This window comes from Megascapheus bottae, chromosome 3 (assembly GCF_031878675.1).
Source record: "Megascapheus bottae isolate mThoBot1 chromosome 3, mThoBot2.hap1, whole genome shotgun sequence".
Lineage (NCBI taxonomy): Eukaryota > Metazoa > Chordata > Mammalia > Rodentia > Geomyidae > Megascapheus > Megascapheus bottae.
Window position 1 is genome coordinate 34,040,743 of NC_143511.1, and position 20,343 is coordinate 34,061,085.

Consider the following 20,343-nt stretch of genomic DNA (forward strand, 5'->3'; position numbering starts at 1 on the left):
GGTTAATGAGAAAGTGCAATGAGGTAAGTAGAAAAGATCAAGTTGGCATTGTGTTGAAGAGGGTGGGGGAGATAAATATAAAAATTGAACAGATAACATGCACATACACACAGAATGATGTTTGGGCAATCTACCTGTAAGCATTAAGGATGGGGGAATAGAGATGAAAGAAAATAGAAGATGACTGAAAGCAGTCCTAATTGTAGGCAGAAGGAAATACAAATGAAGAAGGGAATAAGGAAGGGTTCAGTGGTAAATTGTTTCCTAGCAAGCATGAGTCCCTGACCTCACAAGATCCCCAGTACTGAAGAAAAAAAAAAAAAAAAGACAGAGTCTGGCACCAGAGGCTCATACCTATAATCCTAGCTACTCAAGAGGCTGATATTTACAGATTGTGGTTCAAAGCCAGCCCAGGCTGGAAAGCCTGTGCGACTTTTTTTTTTTTTTTGTCGGTCATGGCTTGGACTCTGAGCCTAGGCGCTGTCCCTGAGCTCTTCAGCTCAAGGCTACTGCCCTATCTTTGAGCCATAGTGCCACTTCCAGTTTTCTAGTGGTTAATTGGAGATAAGAGTCTCACTAAAGGGGGGAGGGTAATGGGTACCAAGACATGTGAAAGGGTATATCAATGTATGTGAATTAATGCACCTTCTATCTGGCAAATGTCATGTAACCCTTTTATTAATTACAATAAAAATTAAAAAAAAAAAAAAGAGTCTCACTAAAAAGCCAGGAGTAAAACTGTGGCTCAAATGGTAGAGTATTAGCCTTGAGCAAAGGAGCGTAGGGCTAGAGTCCAAGGCCTTAAGTTCAAACCCCAGTACTGGTGCTCATGTGTATGCATGCCTGTGAGACAGCGCACAGACACACACAATTGAATACTAAAATGTGGGGTCTTGCACCTTACATTTGTGGGAGAAGAGGAAGGAGAGAAAAGCAGAGCTGAGGAGTACATAGGAGAGTACAGAATTACTTGTGTTGGATATGCCAAAAATATCACTACAAATAAGCAAATCAGCCAGACCTAAAGAGCAACAAAAGCAAACCTATAAAATGAAATAAGAATTTTCACATGTTCTCAGATATATGTCTGTCTATATATCTATATATTTAGACATAATAATATTACTATTAAAATATGTAAGGATGGTCACGCACTTAGTGCTGGTGCCTCACACCTGCAATCCTAGCTACTCAGGAGGCTGAGATCCAAGGATCAAGGTTCAAGCCAGCTTAGGCAGACAAAACTGCAAGACTCTTACCCCCAGTTAACTAAAGGTAGAGGTGTGGCTAAAATAGCAAAGCACCAAGCAAAACAAAACAAAACAAACAAGAACATGGAACCCTGCTTTCAATCCCAGTACAGACAAATGGTCCACAAATACCTTCATGTAATTAAGGAGGTAAATCACAGATAAGAAGTATTTTTTTTATTTTTTTATTTTTTTTGTGAGTCATGGGGCTTGAACTTGGCCTGGGCGCTGTCCCTGAGCTCTTCAGCTCAAGGCTACCACCCTACCCCTGGGCCTGGGTGTTGTCCCTGAGCTCTTCAGCTCAAAGCTACCGACCTACCCTGGAGCCAAGCCCCACTAGAGGTTAATTGGTAAGAGTCTCAGGCCCTTTTGTGCCCAGGCTGACTTTGAACCTTGATCCTCAGGTCTCAGCCTCCTGTGTAGCTAGGATTATAGGCATGAGCTACCTTACCAGTCTAGATAAAAAATAATTTTTAAAATTTATGCTTGGGGGCAGGGCACAAGAGTTTGGCCTAGTGCTATTGTTTGCTTAGCATGTACAATGATCCGGGTTTGATTCCTTGGTACCACATATATGGAAAAGCTGGAAGTGGTGCTGTGGCTCAAGTGGCAGAGGAAAAAGTCCAAGGACAGTGCTCAGGCTCTGAGGTCAGGCCCCAGTACTGGCAAATTATATATATATATATTTCTGGGGCCTGGAGTTTGACATAGTGGTAGAGTGCTTACCTAACATGCACGAAGCCCTGGGCTTGATTCCACATACACAGAAAAAGCCAGAAGCGGTGCTGTGACTCAAGTGGTAGAGTGCTTCTCATGGAAAAGCTCAAAAGGGGCGGGGAGTTTAGCCTAGTGGTAAGACTACATGCCTAACATGCACTACCAATTCCTTGATACCACATACATAGAAAAAACCAGAAGCGGTGCTGTGGCTCAAGTGGTGAACCACTTAGGCCTTGAGAAAGCCTAAGGCAGTTCTCAGGCTCTGAGTTCAAGCTTCAGGATTGGCAAAAAAAAAAAAAATAAAGAAAGGAAAAGCTCAAGAACAGTGCCTAGGCACTGAATTCAAGAATTCAAACCCCCAGGACTAGAAAAAATAATTATCTTTCGTGATAACAAAATCAAGGATACCCTGGAAAAGTATGATTATTCTCCTCACCCTCCCACTGGATGGTACTGGGGTTCGACAGGGTTTGCATTTGCTAGGCAGGTGCTCTACCACTTGAATTATGTATACCTTCCTTTCTTCTAGATAGTTTACATATTAAATTCGGATGTCCCAATTATGTCACTACATAGCAACATGAGAAAGTATTACAGGTTAAACCACATAACTCAAACCTTCTCTTAGCTACTTGGAGGGGTAATGGTCAGGGAATGATGATTTGAGGCAAAAGATTGGGCACTGTGCTATGTACCTGTCACCCAGGTAGGTAGGGAAGCACAAACATGGTCACAATCTAGGCAAGCCTGGACTTACGGTGAGACACTATCTCCAGAGACAGCCAAGACAAAAGGCCTGAGATCAAACCCCAGTACCACCAAGGAAAAAAATACAATTACACATTGTTGATGACTAGAAGGATAAATACCTGAAAAATTTGGATCAAGGGGCCAGGAGTTTGGCCTAGTGGTAGAGAGCTTGCCTAGCATGCACGAAGACCTAGGTTCGATTCCTTGGTACCACATGTATAGAAAAAAGCTGGAAGTGGTGCTGAGGCTCAGGTGGTAGAGCTCTAGCCTTGAGAAAGTCCAAGGACAGTGCTCAGGCCCTGAGCTCAAGCCCAGGACTGGCAAAAAAAAAAAAAAAAAATTGGATCAAGTAGTTATATACCATGATACTGATAGAATTAGGGTATTAATAGAATTTCTCATTCTTATATTTATAGTATAAATTAAAAGAAATGTAAATGGATATGTACATGTATGAAGTAGCCATTAAGCTGAGCATGGTACATCTGCAGCCCTCACTTCCTGTCAAGCTGAAGTAGGAAAAGCACCTGAATGCAGGGATTCAAGACCAGCCTGAGCCATCAGTATAGCTAGACCCCTTATCAAATGAATGAATAAGATAACTGAACCTTTTGATTTTTGACAGAATACTTGTGATGTGGCATATCTTTTGAGCATTTGGTTTTGCTGGCTGGGCACTGGTGGCGCTAGCCTGTAATCCTAGCTATTAGGAGGCTGAGATCGGAGGCTTATAAAGCCAGCCCATATGGAAGATCCATAAGATTCTTACCTTGTTACCACCCCCACAAAAAATTCAGCCGTGAACCTGTGGATAAGTGCTAGCCTTGAGTAAAAGAAGCTCAGAGACTATGGCCAGGCCCTGAGTTCAAGCCATAGGGCCAGCAGAAAAGGAAATAATAATAATAATTTAGCTTTGTCATTTTTGTCCTTTTTATGTGTGTGTGTGTGTGTGTGTGTGTGTGTGTGTGCGCGCGTGTGTGTGCTGATACTTGGTCTTAAAATCAGTGCCTTGTGCTCTCACTTATCTTTTTTCAGTCAATTCTGGTACTGCACCCCTTGAGTCATGCCTCCCTGTCCCATTTTTGTCTCTGTAAGGCCTGCATGTCAGGGCACACTGCTAACCACGTCTTGGCTTTCCAGAGTCACCTTACTACACCAAGGCACGGAAAATGACGTCTTGGCGGTCCCTGCGGACTGCGGGGGCCATGCCTCTGAGCAGCAGGCTGTCCCAGACGCCACAGAAACTCTGGCTAGGCGCTGCAAAACAAGGTACGTGGCAGGGCGACTGGCAAGAGAATGCTCCCTGAGCGTCATCGTGCCCGTTGTCTCAGGACACTAGGGCACGGTCCCCAGGGTCTGCTGAAGTGACGTGGGGGCCTCTCTTGCTATGCTGCATCTTAGCCCTACAGGTTGTCTAGGGTGGGGCAGGGCTAGCTCCAAGGGCTGGAAGAGCCCACTGTGACATTTCTGGGGGCTTTGCAGGCAGTTCAGCATGGTACTTCCACTATTTACTATTTATACTGGGTAGCTGATGCTACACACCAGGGCTTTGTGACTTGACTGTGAGGGCCTGTGCAGAGATCACCTCATGGGATGTCTCAGCTGGGTGTCTTCTGGGTGGTGGAGTTTTCTTGCAAACCAGGAGGTTACAGATAAGGAAAGCCTTGATTGCCTTTGCAATCAATCCAGGAGGATGGGCCCAGGCTACAGAGTCCATGCTCACTGGAAACACTCAAGGACCCCTACTAGCCAGAGCCAGCTGCACTCCTGATTACCTGAGCAAAGCCACTCAGACTTTGTGCCAGCCCTGCTGGGCATACCAGCTAGGCTGGACTAGAGAGATCCTTGTCAGCCTTCCAAGCCGTGGGGATTATAGGCTTACCACCATGCCTGGCATGTGGAGAAGCTTTTGGTCCTTTTCTCACTCTCTGCTTAAGAAGAGAGTGTTAGCCTGGGGTGTTGTCTGTAATCCTAGCTACACAGGAGGCTGAGGTCTGAGGATCTAGGATCAAAGCCAGCCCAGGCACTAAAGACCCTGAGACTCTTATCTCCAATTAACCACTAGAAAACCAGAAGTGGCACTGTGACTCAAGAGGTAGGGCGGTGGCCTTGAACTGAAGGACAATGCCCAGGTCCTGGGGGAAGAACAGTAGCCTTGAGCTGAAGAGCTCAGAGACAGTGCCCAGGCCCAGAGTTCAAGCCCCGCAACTGACCCTCTATCCCCCACCCCCAAAAAAGAAGGGAGTATCACTAACGTTCAGCTTTCCACTAAGGGGTAGCCAGGAGTTCTCTCCCCTGCAATGACCTCTGAGAACCTTTGTGTTCCTCCAGGCCACCCCCCAGGGATTACCATCTACAGAGAGAAAGAAGACATGTACGATGAGATCACTGAGCTGAAGAAGGTACCCTCTCATCTGCCTTACCCCATGTTAGTCAGGGCTGAGGTATGTCCTTTGGGTAGAGCCTGAGTGTCACTCACAAGCCGATTGAAAACAGCCCAGTCACAGCAATTGCTCAGAATGTGACACTCTTCCTGGGCAGCATCCCTGCTTCAGCTCCCACCTTGGCCAGCTCCCACTCACTCCTTTTATTCAGGGGCCCCCACGTCAGCCTTCAGTAGCACAGAAGGGTCACTTGGTGTGACATGGAACCGGCACAGGTGACCTGCCCATGTGGCGACGTTCCACATACCCTGCCCCACTTCCCAGCTTCAGAAGCCTGCAGGTAGAAAGAGCTCTCATTATAGCTGGTGCCACTCGTGGACAACTTGAGAGGGGTCACCTTCCCTAGCCAACCTGCGCCCACAACTGAACACTCAGTGGGTTGGGAATGACCTCTCATGATGTCATCACACTCGTTCCCATGGACACTTGCCAGAGCGGTTAACTGGGCTCATGTCGCTTTAAGTTCCATGTCACCCTCCTGACTAGCCACACTGTGGCGCTGCATCTCAGGGATGTGATCAGTTGGATTGAGGTAGGCTGTTGTCTTGGATCATGGAGGGAATTCCCAGTACATTAAGAGACAGCTGAGTGGCCTTGGGGAAATCTGCACGCTGTTCCCAGGGCTCTTCTCCAGTTAGAGCGAGGCCTCTGGGAACCATAGTATCAGCTTTCTTAAAACACACATCTGGATAAAATCAGCCCATCTCTCACACTCCCAAAGATGTGGGCTGTGTTCTCAGAGGACACCGCATCACGGCGGTTTTCCTGTGCACAGTGCCTCAGCTTCCCGTTAGAAAATAGGGAAAGTGGGCCGGGAGTTTGGCCTAGTGGTTAAAGTGCTTGCCTAGCATGCATGAAGACCCGGGTTCGATTCCTTGGTACCACATACATAGAAAAAAGCCAGAAGTGGTGCTGAGGCTCAAGAGCTAGAGCTCTAGCCTTGAGAAAGTCCAAGGACAGTGCTCAGGCCCTGAGCTCAAGCCCAGGACTGGCAAAAAAAAAAAAAAAAAGAAAAAAGCCGGCAGTGGTGCTGAGGCTCAAGTGGTAGAGCTCTAGCCTTGAGAAAGTCCAAGGACAGTGCTCAGGCCCTGAGCTCAAGCCCAGGACTGGCAAAAAAAAAGAAAGAAAATAGGGAAAGTAGCTAGGCATGGTAGCCATGCCTGTAATGCCAGCTACTTGGGAGGCACATGCTGGAGGATCTCAAAGCTGTCAGACTGAGCACCCTAGTGACCCCTGTCAAACTGAAAAAAGAAAGGGCTGGGGATATACCAAGTGCCAGAGCTAGAGTGGCATGTGAACCCCAGTGCCCACCCCACGTGGAGGTATGATAGTGCTAGCTTTGTCGACTTGTTGAGAGGATCCAGTATAACGATCCAGGTTACTCATCAGCATACCACCTGATTGGTGTGAATTTGCATGTCCTCGCCATTTTGGTGTTCATTGCTGGGTTTGTAACTTCGCTCCTATACTCTCCACTTCTGTCATTCCCCTTTAGTTTTGTGTCTTTTGTTTGATTTGCTCACGTATGTTTGCTGAGAAAGCATTTCTAGGACAGTTGCTGAAAAGTCTCATTCAAATAAGACTTTTCTGGTCCTTCATATGAAGAATTTCTCCACGGGAAGGAGACTCAGACCCCCATGGCATTGCTCTAGGGACACCTCACCACCTCCAGGCAGGTGGTTGTGTAGTTCCACACTTGGCCTTTACTGATGCTTGGGATAAGCTGGCGGGCATTCTATTCCCCCTAGACCTCAGCACCCCTGGCTCCTCAGCCCTGATGTCTGCCTACCTGGCCCAGTTGCATGGCACCCCGTGTAGTTTTGTCTGTGCTATAATCATAAGCTATGAGTCGTCCTGCCCTTTAACTGAAGAGAAGAGCCATTTGGGGACCTTTTCAGTAGGGAGCTGGAACTGGGTCTTGAACTCGGTGTCTCTTTCTCTTACTTGCTTCTGTGGTCAAGGCTATGATTTGACTACTCTAGCTATAGCTCCTCTACTAGTCTTTTTGCTGTTTCACTGGGGATGAGCGTCACAGAGCTGGCCACCCATGGCTTATGCCTGGAATCCTAGCTACTCGGGAGGCTGAGATCTGGAGATCATGGATCAAAGCTAGCCTGGGCATGAAAGTCTGTGAGACTTATCTCCACTGAACCACCAGAAAACCAGAAGTGGTTCTGGGCTCAAGCGGTAGAGCACTAGTGTTGAACTGAAAAGCTCAGGGACAGCACCCAGGCCCAGAGTTTAAGCCCCAGGACCGCCACCCTTCCCCAAAGAGTCTCACAGACTTTTCTGCTAAGCTGGCTTTGAACCAGTCCTTTAGATCCTAGCTCCTGTGCAGCTAGGATTATAGGTGTGAGCCACTGGTGCCCAGTGCATTTTGGGGGCTCTTATGGTCTGCCTATTGGTGTTAACTTCTTCATATTCTATCTAGATGAAGCAGAAAGAAAAGTACACATCAAGCTTTGCTCCCTTTCCTTCTCTTCCTGTCTCCTTCCTTGTGCTGGGATCAAGCCCTGGGCTTCTTGCCTGCTGGGTGATCAAGTCATGCTGGTCAGGTTTCTGGGCTTCCCAGACTGCACAGAGCTTTTCCAAGTGAGGTCATTCACCATCCCTCATCATCTTTACCGCTTCCTCATAAAAGGTCCTTATTGTGACCCATGATCATCCCAGTCCTCTCCCCCGCCATGTTTCCCCGTGGGGAGGCAGGCCGCTTTGGAAGCCACCTGTGGCTCAGGGTGCCCGTCCTGGGAAGGACGTGTGTGTCAGCGTGTCACCGTGTGCCATCCTCTCCGTTCCAGCTGCTGCACATGCAGAAAAATGATGTGGACCTGATGAGGACGAAGCTGCGGCGCTTGGAGGAGGAAAACAACAGGAAGGACCGGCAGATAGAGCAGTTGCTGGACCCAGGGCGGGTAGGCAGCAGTGGTCTGTGCGTGCCTGGGGAGGAAGCTGAAGCTTGGGATGGGAGGGGCTCTCATGTCTCCTGTTTCCATCTGCTCACCTCAGGGCTCAGACTTCATCCGGACTCTGGCAGACAAGAGGCCTGATTCTGGCTGGGTGAGTAGAGCCTGCCCCCAAGTTCACAGGTCAGGATACCAAGGACTATACTTGCTCAAAAATTGCTGCGGTAACGGGACCAGAACTTTCTAGAACTGTTCTCAGAGCCATTGGGTAATAAAAAGATGCCTCAGGATTTGTCATAAGGAATATGACAGAGTGAGCAGACTTAGCACAGGAGCCAAAAAACGTTAGAGAAAAGAACCATGGTGGGCAGCTGGTCCAGTGCACAGCTGGTTTGTGTGATTCACACAGGCAAGATAGCCCGTGTCTTGACATGGTGGGTCAGGTGGTTTACTCCTCTGCTGAGTGACAGGCACTGGGGCTGGTCAGGGCTGTGCTGCGGCCATGCTGTGGCGTTGAACATGTGCCAGATGGCAGGCATAAGCACTGATGTGTGTCACAGGACAGGTCAGGACCTGGTATACAGTAGCTTCCTGGAGAGAAGTGGTGAATGGTGTGTCCTGCCCATCCTCCCAAGCATGCAGTGTGCTCATGGACCAGCTGCCACCACTGCTACTGCCACCACCGCCCAGTGCCTGCATCTTATACCCATTGTCCCCTACACACCAAGTGAGTAGGGCAGTGGCCTACAAGGCAAGACAGCCTTAGGAAAGAAAGAAAGGAGGGACCAGGAGTTCAGCCTAGTGGTAGAGTGCTTGCCTAGCATACACGAAGACCTGTGTTCAATTCCTTGGTACCACATATATAGCAAAAGCTAGAAATGGTATTGTGGCTCAAGTGGTAGAGCACTGGTTTTGAGAAAGCCCAAGGATGGTGCTCAGGCCCTGAGTTCAAGCCCCAGGATTGGCAAAAAAAAAAACAAGAAAGAAAGAAAGGAGGAGGAGGGACAAGTGGAGGGGTTCAGTGGGGTGGAATTGTGATTCGTATGGGCTTGAGCCTCCAGCAGGAGCAGGGAGCATTTAGGCCCCAGAGACGCTGGCTGAGTGGTGTCCCTCTGCCAGCAGGTCATCACTGGGCTCAAGCAAAGGATTTTCCGGCTGGAGCAGCAGTGCAAGGAGAAGGACGGCACCATCAGGTGTGAGCACCCCTGGGTTTCCACCAGCAAAGACCAGCCACTCGCTCCTCCGTCTTAGTCTTCTACTAGTGTCCTGTGCCTCCAATGTGCATTTATTGGGTGCTGATGCCAGCCCATAATGCCTCATCCTCTCCTCTGGCTGCCTGGCACTATCTGTCTTGCAATGCATAGCTTAGCTGTCTGTGTTTCTTTCCCATTATCTTGTCTTTTCTGGTCTTTTTAGTGCCGGGAGAATGTCTGTCTTTGGCTGTAGTTAAAGCTGTTTAAGGGAAACTGACCCCAGCTTGGTAGTGCATATGGCTCGGGACTGAGTGTGAAGCCAGTCTGAGCTTTGTAGCAAGACCACTCCCAACAGAGGGAGAAGGGAACACGGTGTCCATTGCTGTGATCTGCAGCCCCTTCTGCAGTTCCCCAACCCCTGCAGCCCCTCCTGCTGCACCCCACTCCTCGTTCCTCCTGGAGTCCTCTTCTGGGTTTCTGAGTGCTCAACTCTCCTGTGTCTTAGCACCTTTAGTGCAAAACATGCCAGGAGCCAGGTGACCATGCTGGCAACCCCCTACCTTTCCCCTTTCCCCTGGGTGGCCTGTCTCCTGGCTTGTTTGCATGCTGAGGTGGCCATGTGAGGACACCACCCCCTTGGGAAGTGCCGCAAGTCAGGCATCCTCTGTCCACCTCCACACAAGCCACCTGTTGAAGGGCAGAACCATCACAGGCCTCCTCTTTCCATCCCTGTTCTTTTCTGAAGCTGTCCCTTCTCTGACTACCCACGCTGCCCTGGACACTGGCCTTGCCATGGTAACTCTGAACTTGTGTTTCCAGCAAACTCCAGGCAGACATGAAGACCACCAACCTGGAGGAGATGCGCATCGCCATGGAGACCTATGACGAGGAGGTGCGGGCGCTCCCGAGCTGGGCAGGGCACCTGGAGAAGGCTACCTCCAACCCTGGGACTCGCTTGCCCCTCGTGCACAGCAAAGTGTGACCTTGAACCCCAGCAGCTTAGTGTGTGGTCCTGCTGGAGGCAGAAATGGGGGAAGACCAATTGCCTGTTCACATATATTTCTGACACTTTTGCTTGGTCCCTCCAGATCCACCGTCTCCAGACTCTGCTGGCGAGCTCCGAAGCAACAGGGAAGAAGTACGTTTCTCACAGAGCAGGTTTCTAATGTTCCTGCTGGTCCTGCAGCAGGTAGCCCTCCTTGGAAGCTGTACTTCCCTCCTGCCTGCCCTTGGAAGCAGGGACCATAGCTGCTCCCTGATGGGGGTGAGAGCTACATGTGCGTGCTCAGGGGCTGCTGCTGCACCTTGTGAGTATGCCTGCCTCAGCTGACCCATTCCACGCTCCACATGTGACTCATTCCACCTGGAATCTCCCAACCAGCACTGCCAAAGGCAGCCTGCGTAGTACAAGCAGATCCTTGAGCCGCTGCTCAATCAAAGGTTTGGCCTGACTTCAGTAGTGGCGCCCTTACATAGCATGATTGAGGTCTTGGACTCAGTCATTAGTTCTTCAAAGCTGGATGCAGTGGCCCATGCCTATAATTCAGCTGCACAAGAGGTGGAGAATGGAAGGATCATGGTTTAAGGATGACTTAGACAAAAAGTTTGCAAGACCAAATCTCAGCCAATAAAAAGCCAAACTTAGGCGGGCGTGTCTCTTAATTCTGGCTGTTCAGGAGGCTGAACTCTGAGGAACATGATTCAAAGCCAGTACAGGCAGGAAATTCCATGAGACTTTAATCTCCGCTAAACCATCCAAAAGTCAGAACTGGAGCTGTTGCTCAAGTGATAGATCACCAGCCTTGAGCAAAAGAAGCTCAGGAACAATGCCTAGTCCCCTGATTTCAAGCCCCAGGAGTGGCACACACAATAGAGAGAAATGAATATTGTTCCATAAAGTTCTCATGAGCAGTGGGTCACCAGACCCTGTGCTTCGGCTCTTCCATTCCTGTTCATAGCAGTGGCTTTCTGCATCTCTCTTCACACCATCTGCCCTGCCTGAGCCGTTCCTTTCATACCTGTGTTGGTGGCCTTGTCCATGTGGAAGGCTGGATGGTGCTTTAGCGCTCTGTGCTATTTCCAGCAGTGAAGTCACAGCACAAAGCCACAAAGGTGCAATAGTGTCTTTTTACCCTAAACAATTAGCAAAAAGAGTGTCTTCTCTATGAGAAGATGGTGTAGCCCTGATACCAATGGAGGATGCTGAGTACAAATTCAAACCAAAAACCAAGCTAGGACCAGAAATGATACTCCAACAGACAAGAACATTCTAGGCTCTTGGCCCTCCATTGCAATACTACAGATTAAACTGTCAGTCCTAATTTATTGAGAAGCTACTTACTATATGTTAGGAGCACATCATACTAGGAGATGGCTCATTTTAGGAAATCCAGAGTAGGCCACACTAGTTCTCTCCAAACCACTATACTTGGTAATTTCATATATTTCAAGTTTCATTTGCTTTCACAGCTCCCAGCCTTCAGGACTATTGAAGTGTGTGTCCATGTAAATAGTAAAGACCAAAATTCAAGAATATGTGTATATAAATTTCACAATTTTCTATGAAATAAAGTTAAAGAATCTGAAAGATAAAAAAAAAAAAAGATGGTGTGGCCTCACAGATGCATTTCTCAGCCCTTTGCACTGCATGGCTCTCTTCAAAAGCCCCATGAGCACTGATTTTAGTTGGGGGGGGAGTTTTGGGGGGGTTGTCTTTATTTTCCCCCACTGGTACTAAGGTTTGAACTCAGAACCTCACATTTACTTGACTTTCTTGCTCATGGCTGATACTCTACCACTGAGTCATGCCTCCAGCTTGCTTTTTTTTGAGTCATGAGGCTTGAACTCTGGGCCTGGGTGCTCTCCCTGAGTTCTTCAGCTCAAAGATGAGCTACAACTCGGCTTCCTAGCCTGCCTTTTTGCTGATAATAAGAGATGGGATTTTGTAGACTTTTCTGCCCAGGTTGGCTTTGAACTGCGTTCCTCTGTAACTGAGTCACCTCTAGGTAGGATTACAGGCAAGTGCCACTGGTGCCCTGCTAGTGTGTAGATAAATATTTTTAGTTATTATTTTTAGTTATGGGGCTTGAGCTCAGGGCTTGGGTGTTATCCCTAAGCAATTTTGCTCAAGGCTCATGCTATACCACCTTGAGCCACAGCTCTGCTTTTGATTTTTCTGTGATTAGTTGTAGATAATGGACTTTTCTGTCTGGGCTGACTTTGAACTGTAATCCTCAGATCTCGGTCTCCTGAGCAGGGAGGGTTACAATTGTGAGCCACCAGCAGCGGGCAGCAGATAAATCTTAGGGCAGTTTGTAAATCCAGAATCTGGATTTACAGTGAGACTCAACTGTACTTTCTATTTCATGGGATAAGAGGCAAAAATGAGAGCTGTATTACTCATACTTATGTAAAAAGAAGGAAAACCAGTTAGTTCCACGTGTAGCAATGGCCTCTAAAACAGAATACAAATCCTTGGAGACAATTCCCCCAGTAAGGATGGGAGTCTATCACCAAGTTAACGTTTTACTTATTTAGGGTTCAGAGATCATGTTCCCTGTTTGACTGTAGATCCCCAAGTATAAAACCATTCAGCTCCTACCACAAAGAAACAGACCAAGACTGGAAACCCGCCTCTCATTGGAAGCCATTCTTAAGCCAGTCAAGAAACCCAGCCTCAGCCTTGCCTCTGTTGTTACCAGGCCCTTGATGGAGAAGCCCGGCCTGAGAAGACAGAGGAAGATGAGTAGCGCCCTGCTTAACCTGTCCCGCAGCGTCCAGGAGCTGACCGAAGAGAACCAGAGCTTGAAGGAAGACCTGGACCGTGTGCTGAGCAACTCGCCCACAGTCTCCAAAACAAAGAGTATTTCCCACAGGCCACTGGGCGTGGGGTGGGGTTATGGGGTAGGAACCTGAGGGTGGAGGAGAGACATGTGACTGCACAGTGGCATAGCCTGCGGGGCAGGTGGGGTCTGAGGCATGAGGAGGTGCAGGCAGGTGGCTGTGGACACAGTATGGGTCTGCTGTACGTGAATTGAGGGAGGCTACCTGGAGAGTGAGCAGGAATGAGAGTCCATGAGAAAAGCAGGTCAGCCCTGAGCTTAGGAAAGTTGGGAAGCGGATGGTGAGGCAGCTGTGCCAGAGGGCCCAGGAGTGAGGACCAAGAATGGAGCTTGTGGGCTGGGAGCGTGGCCTAGTTGGTAGAGTGCTTGCCTAGCATGCGGAGAGCCCTGGGTTCAATTCCTCAGTACCACATACACAGAAAAAAGCCAAAAGTAGTGCTGTGGCTCAAGTGATAGAGTACTAGCTTTGAGAGTACCCAAGGACAGTGCTCCTGCTCAGAGTTCTAGCCCCAGGACTGACCAAAAAAAAAAAAGGAGCTTGGGGTTTGGCAAGGCAGAAGTCATTGGCAACCTTGCCGGTCAGCTAGGATACTTCAGGCATTAACACTGTGACGTCTTGTATGTCAAGCATCTTCCAGCCAGGTCTTTGTTGATACCTGAGCAGGAGGATGCAAGGAGGCCATCCCTGAGAAGGCCATCCAGTAAAGGGGCCTTCCAGGATGGCCCCTGTACAGACCTGCCCTTCCCATTAGGTTACGCGGACTGGAGCAAGCCCCGGCTGCTGCGACGCATTGCTGAGCTGGAAAGGGTGAGTGACGAGTGATGCGCAGCTTCTGCCAAGGGGCCCATGCCAAGGGAAGCTACCAGGGTACCAGGGGGCAGCTGGCTCCATGGATGCGGGATACCAGGAAGGCAGGTCACCAAGTGCGCTCAGCTGCTGGCCAGCAGGTGGCCTCAAGTACACATCAAAGAACACAGGCCCTGAGGGCTGGCTTAATTTGGTTTCTGTGTTGGTCTCAGGGCCTGGGCGCTGTCCCTGAGATGTTTTGCTTAAGGTTAGTGCTCTACTCAATCACTTGAGTCATGGCTCCACTTCTGGTTTTTTGTTTGTTTGTTTGTTTGTTTGTTTTGGGAAACAAGGACTTTGGGAATCCTAAGGACTTTTCTGCCTGTGCTGGCTTAAAACAGTAATCTCAAATCTCAGCCTTCTGAGTAGTGGGATTATAGGCATTTACCTGGCTATGGCTCTCATTTTATAGAGATTTAGGCCCAATAGTAGAGCTCTTGCCTGATAATTCAAGCCTCCAAACTACCAAGTAAACAAAAAGCCAGGTCACAGCCACATACCCCATGTGGGAGAATGTCCTGTGTAGCTACAGTTGGGCAAGGAAACCCACAGCCCAGTGGTATGTGCATCCTGTGGTCTCTGCCCTGCAGGTCCTTCCAGACTCTTCTTTGCCCCTTGTAACTTGTACAGGAAGCTGTTCCTCCCTGTTTGCTGGCCAGAAAACCTGGGAGGTAATACTTCCTCGGCCCATGTGGGTGTGCCTGGTCCCGCATCCCACTTTGTCCTTCGGCTCTTTGGCAAAGCAGAGCAAACCCTGGAAGAGAACACTTGAAATAAGTTCACACATACCCAGAGTAGACATGTAATGTGCTGCCATGCACTGAGGGTGTCTTACAAGCAAAGCTGGCTGGGAGCAAAGCTGACTGGGAACTGCAGGCAAGCAGGCAGGGCCATGAAGTGGGAGCTACGATTCCAGGCCCAGGGGAATGAGGTCAGTGCAGTCAGGGTGGCCCAGCATTGTGCTGGCACAACTGGCATCTAGTTCAAAGTAGAAAGCCCTAAGATGGGGGGCTGCTGGGCATGACAGATGCCCACTAATAGCTTCCTGCCCTTCTGCTGCTGCCCCCCTCCACTGGGGCCATGCTGCCCCCCTCTGATCCTGGGTCACACAGCCAAGCTTCCACACACTGGAGCCTGGTGCTCGTGGTGTATGGTGTGTGTGGGTTCACAAGCAAAGCTCCTCGTGGCTTGCCTCTGTGCTCTCCCAGGTGGTAATAACATTCACAAATGCCTGTGTTGCCTCCAGAAACTAACTTCCCAGGAGAGTTCAAAGCTCCCAAGCGCAGAGCTGACACGGCTGAATCCTCTGCCCCCGTCCATATCCAGCACATCCATGCACAAGCTGCCGAAACCACCAGCACCACCAGTACCGACACCACCGCCCCCACCACCTGAGGAGCCGGAGCCCCTGCAGGAGGCCGTGCGGGAGCTGAGGCAGGAGCGAAGCTGGCTGCGGGGACAGCTGTTAGAGTTCGAGTAAGTGTCTATGCCCTTGTCTCAGGCACATCTCCTCCATCCTGGGACTGGAGGCCAGGACGCTCCATGACCTCTGGCTCCGTGGGGAACCACACCAGTCTCCCACTGGACTCACTGCCCTGTTTCCTAGAGGGAAATTTGTGTGGCCAGTGAGATCTGAGGCAGAGGGGTCTCAGATTAGGAAGACACCTGTGGTGTGCGGCCTTTACTTCAGATGAGACATGGGGTCAGATATTCAGGGGGATACTGTGTGGGCGGAAGAGCCTTGGAGGTGTCAGCCTCACTCTGTGTCCACCCTGAGGTTGTGTGCGGTGTAGGCCAAGTCCCACATGGCCCACCGGCTCACTCCCTGGCTCAGCCGTCATGCATGGACTTCTCATGTGTTGGCCTCCTGTGCCGCTGCCCAGTGGCTACACTCCACAAGGTGACATGCAAAGAACAGAGCATCAGCGCCACGTGGGAGCTGGCGAGGAAGGGAGGCCTGCTTGGAGCTGGTCTGGCACTGCCAGACCCCCTTCTCCCCAGCCCTGCATGGGCCTTCATGTCCTGAGGGGGCAGTTCTCAATGAAGCACGTCACTTCCAGCAGGGCTCCCATTTAGGGGGCCCTTCCTTTGTGACAGACAGGCCTCTTCTCTCCACATTCAAGGAGCATCTATCTCATTTGACAGGGGGCCCTGGGTCTCCATGTAGAGTGAAGTCTGTGCGCTGAGAAAGTGTGGCCATCAGGCACTGGGGCTCCGGGGTTCTTCAGGCAGCCATAGAAACATGGTTCTGTGCCTTCAGGGTGGAGGTGAAGCAGCTGCTGCACACGAAGGCCAGCCTGGAGCAGGAGCTGCGGAAGGCCAGGGAGGATGAGCAGGAGAGACAGGAGCGCGAGAAGGCTCTACAGTAAGTGGGCTTCATGTTGAGCAAGGACCCCCACACTTGCACATTCCTGCCTGGCAGAACACCCCTGTCCCTGGAGTCACAGCACACGGAGGCTTTGGAGTAAAACTCCTAACCCCAGAAGAGGCTCCTGATTGTAGACCAGCATTGGCCCTATGACATGTGGGCTATGCCCCTGCGTGCCTCCTGTGGGCAGCTGTGTGGTCTCCTCACACAGTAGAGGGTGTAGTCATCCTCTGTCCTGGGTCACACAGTCCAGTGCCATTGCCCCTCCCACCTCCTGCAGAGGAGCATTGATCTCTAGGGCCAGAAGTATAGATGGCCTGCATGGTAGAGGAGCCAAGAGCAGGGGAAGGAGGCCATGTGCCACCAGAGGATGCTGCTCCTGAGAGGAGCAGGGTGACAGTATGGGTTGGGAACGGGGCCATTGTGGAGGGACAAGGAGTACCCAGTAGGTAAGGGTTTCTCTTGGGGATGCTGGAATGATTCTGAAGTGTGATACTTACATGTCATGATACTTGTATGTTGTTTAAGCTAAAAATATATATATATATATATATATACATGTTAAGTAGTGAACTATCGTGGGCCATGGTGGTACACATATTGTAATCTTGGTTACTTGGGAGATATAGATCAGAAAAATCATGGTTTGAGGCTAGCCTAACCAAAAATATTCATAGAACTTCACCTGAATCAACACAAAACTGGATATGATGGCACAGGCCTGTCATCGCAGCTATGTGGAAAGTGCAAGTGAAAGAAACACTGTCCAGCTTAGGCACAAATGTGAGACCCTACTTAAAAAATAACAGGGGCTGAGTACCAGTGGCTCATACCTGGGTACCTGGCTACTTAGGAGGCTGAGATCTGAGGATCATGGTTCAAAGCCAGACAGGGCAGGAAAATCCTTATTATTGTCAATTAAGCACCAGAAAAGCTGGAAGTGGAGCTGTGGTTCAAGTGGTAAAATACTGGCCTTGAACAAAAAAAAAGCACCCAGTCCTTGAATTCAGGGGCAGAGTACTTACTTAGCACTTGTGGGTTTCCTTTGAACCATGATCCTCAGATCTCAGCCTCCTGAGTATCCAGGATTACAGGCATAAGTCACAGGCACTGGCTTTCTATCAGTTTTGAAAATGGAAAAAGAACCAGATTAGAAATTGGAGCAGAACAGCTGGGTGCAGTAGTTTATGCCTGTAATTCTAGCTACTCAGGAGGCTAGGATCTGAGTATTGAGGTTCAACTCCAGCCTGGGCACTAAAGACTAGGAGACTCTTATCGCCAATTAACCACCAGAAAACTGGAACTGTCGCTGTGGTTCAAGGGGTAGGGTGGTAGTCGAGCTGAAGAGCTCAGGGACAACGTCCAGGCCCAGAGTTCAAGTCCCACAACTGACAAAAGAAAAAGAAATATTTAGTACCCAGAGTAACCATTATGCAGAGATTTGTGGAATGAACATAAAACATTTTATTTTCTGGAGGCTTGGGCGCTGTCCCTGGTCTCTTTAGCTCAAGGCTACCCATCCTGCCCCTTGAGCCACAAGCCTCACTTCCAGTATTCTGTTGCTTAATTGGAGATGAGAGTCTCACAGACGTTAGTGCCTCAGCTGGCAGTCCTCAGATCTCAGCTTCCTAATAGCTAGGATTACAGCCACCACACCCGGCTTTTCTGGAGATTTTGACAAATTATATCAGAAGGCTAGAATTGGTTTGGAAGGGGCAGCAGTGTAGAAACAAAGCGTTTTTACCTTAGTGTCTATAGTAAGGACACACATATGTTGTCATTCCTTCCATTCACATTTTTATTGTTGTTGGTTTTTTGTTTTTTTTTTTTAATCTCTTTGTGGTTTGAGTGTGTATGTGTGCTGGTCCATGGACTTGAAGTCAGGGCCTGGGTGCTGTCTCAGAGATTTTTGCTCAGCTAACATTCTACCATTCTACCACTTGAGCCACAGTTCCACTCCCCACAGCTAGTTAGAGATAAAAAGAGTCTCATTGACTTATCTGCCAGGCTAATTTTGAACCACAATTCTCAGATCTCAGCCTCCTGAATAGCTAGGATTAGGTGTGAGCCATAGGCATCTAGCCTCAAGTTTTTAACTAAAATCCAACAGGAAAGAGATCAACCATAATCCCTCCTACTCAGGAATTGAAAGTAGGAAGATCACAGTCACAAGGCTGGCCTGTGCAAAAGTATGAGACCCTATCTGAAAAATAACTAAAGCAGGAAAGGATTGGGAGTGGCCTAAGTGGTAGAATGCTTGTAAATTGGAGACCTAGAGTTCCAACTATAGTATAAAACAAAAAAAAACACTCCACAGGAAGTCTAGCCATGTGGCTCATTGGTCAAGAATGTGCCTAGCCAGGTTGTGGACTTAGCTAGTAAAAGAGCACCTGCCTGGCATAGTACAATGCCCTGAATTCAATCCTCAGCTCTGCTTAAAAAAAAAGAATGTGCCGCGCATGCGAGAGGGCTTGGGTTCCATCCCAGCGCCAAAAGGAAAAGCCTGTGTGATGCCGTCCAATCTGTCATTTGTGTAGTGCATTCTTGTGGTGGTTCTGGGGGTCCTCAGCCAGCCTGGCAGCCCCAGGAGATGGTAGAAAGCATAGCTGTGTGGTGGGGTATCTGCTAGGGAGGCAGCACCACCCTCTGCAGCCCATCCTGTCCTGTAATGGCCCGCCTTTTTTCTTCCAGTAACAACTAAGGTGTCCTCTGTGCCCTTCTCACTGTAGAGAGGAGATTCAAACACTAACCAGGAAGTGTAAAGAGCTAGAAGAAGCTAAGATAGAAGAGGCAGATGTTCCCCTGGATGTGGCTCCCATTGAGGTGGCTTCCGTGGATGAGGCTCCTATAGACCTGTCTCCTGTGGACCTCTCTCCTGTGGACTTGTCTCCTGTGGACCTGTCTCCCGTGGATGAAGCTCCCATGGCTCTGACTCCTGAGTATGTGTCTTCAGTGGATACAGCTCCTGTGGACTTGGCTCCCGTAGACCTGGTCCCTGAGGTAGAGTGTCTGTTGTTTCATGGGGGTGCTCCTAGCCAGTATCCCCTGCTCCCTGCTCTCCTTGTGCCAGTGCCACCTGACCATCTTGTGAGCTTTGTGATGGATTTGTGAACCTGGGCAGTTTGTGTAGAGGCCAGGGCCTCAGTCCCGGGTTGGCTGATGCTCAGAGACTTGCCCTCTCAGGCTGCCCTGCTCTGTGATGGGCACAGGAAGGGAGGCCTTGCTCCCGATCTGCGGGTCCCAGAGCTGGATGGAGGGTGGGAGTTGTATGTGGCAACCATCTCGGTAGCACGAATCAGCTGCCATCTGTATACCCAGACGCTAAGACCCAGTGTGAACCTCCTGTGACCTTCATTTGCTCCAAGAGGGACACCACATGGTTCACATGGTACAAATAGATAAGTCTTGTTTCTGTTTTTGTTTTTTTGCCAGTCCTGGGGCTTGAACTCAGGGCCTGGGCACCATTCCTGAGCTGCGTTTTCTCAAGGCTAGCACACAGCACCACTTCTGACTTTTTCTCTTTATGTGGTACTGAGGAATCGAACCCAGAACTTCATGCATGCTAGGCAAGCACTAGGCCATGCTCCCAATCCCTTGATATATAAGTTTTGTGGTTTAGGGGGCCGGGAGTTTGGCCTAGTGGTTAAAGTGCTTGCCTAGCATGCATGAAGACCCGGGTTCGATTCCTCGGTACCACATACATAGAAAAAAGCCGGAAGTGGTGCTGAGGCTCAAGTGGTAGAGCTCTAGCCTTGAGAAAGCCCAAGGACAGTGCTCAGGTCCTGAGCTCAAGCCCAGGACTGGCAAAAAAAAAAAAATAAGTTTTGTGGTTTAGGTGTGGTGATCACCACCTGTTCTTAAAATAAGAGTAGATGCGGAGCTGTACAGTAGAGTACTTGCCTAGCATGCATGAGGCCCTGGGTTCAACCCCGGCACCACCAAAAAGAAAAGAAAAAAAATTCCCGGGGGCCCGGCTTGATGATTCACACCTGTCATCCTAGCTACTCAGGAGGCCGAGATCTGAGA

At 49.5% G+C, this 20,343-nt stretch overlaps 1 protein-coding gene across 9 annotated transcripts in view; it reads left to right on the forward strand.

The window, feature by feature from the left end:
• Iqce (IQ motif containing E) overlaps window positions 1–20,343 on the forward strand; it is a 41,654-nt gene that overhangs the window by 8,952 nt on the left and 12,359 nt on the right. For 8 of the 9 annotated variants that reach the window (XM_090329837.1, XM_090329842.1, XM_090329844.1 and 5 more), the window contains exons 4-15: window positions 3,861–3,989; window positions 5,052–5,122; window positions 7,963–8,076; window positions 8,171–8,221; window positions 9,187–9,260; window positions 10,080–10,152; window positions 10,349–10,398; window positions 12,962–13,122; window positions 13,855–13,910; window positions 15,196–15,425; window positions 16,210–16,314; window positions 19,047–19,317. In XM_090329837.1, coding sequence (XP_090185963.1) covers window positions 3,861–3,989; window positions 5,052–5,122; window positions 7,963–8,076; window positions 8,171–8,221; window positions 9,187–9,260; window positions 10,080–10,152; window positions 10,349–10,398; window positions 12,962–13,122; window positions 13,855–13,910; window positions 15,196–15,425; window positions 16,210–16,314; window positions 19,047–19,317 — 1,385 coding nt within the window. The remainder of the gene's footprint in view (window positions 1–3,860; window positions 3,990–5,051; window positions 5,123–7,962; window positions 8,077–8,170; window positions 8,222–9,186; window positions 9,261–10,079; window positions 10,153–10,348; window positions 10,399–12,961; window positions 13,123–13,854; window positions 13,911–15,195; window positions 15,426–16,209; window positions 16,315–19,046; window positions 19,318–20,343) is intronic. The other variant, XM_090329838.1, reaches the window with a different exon arrangement.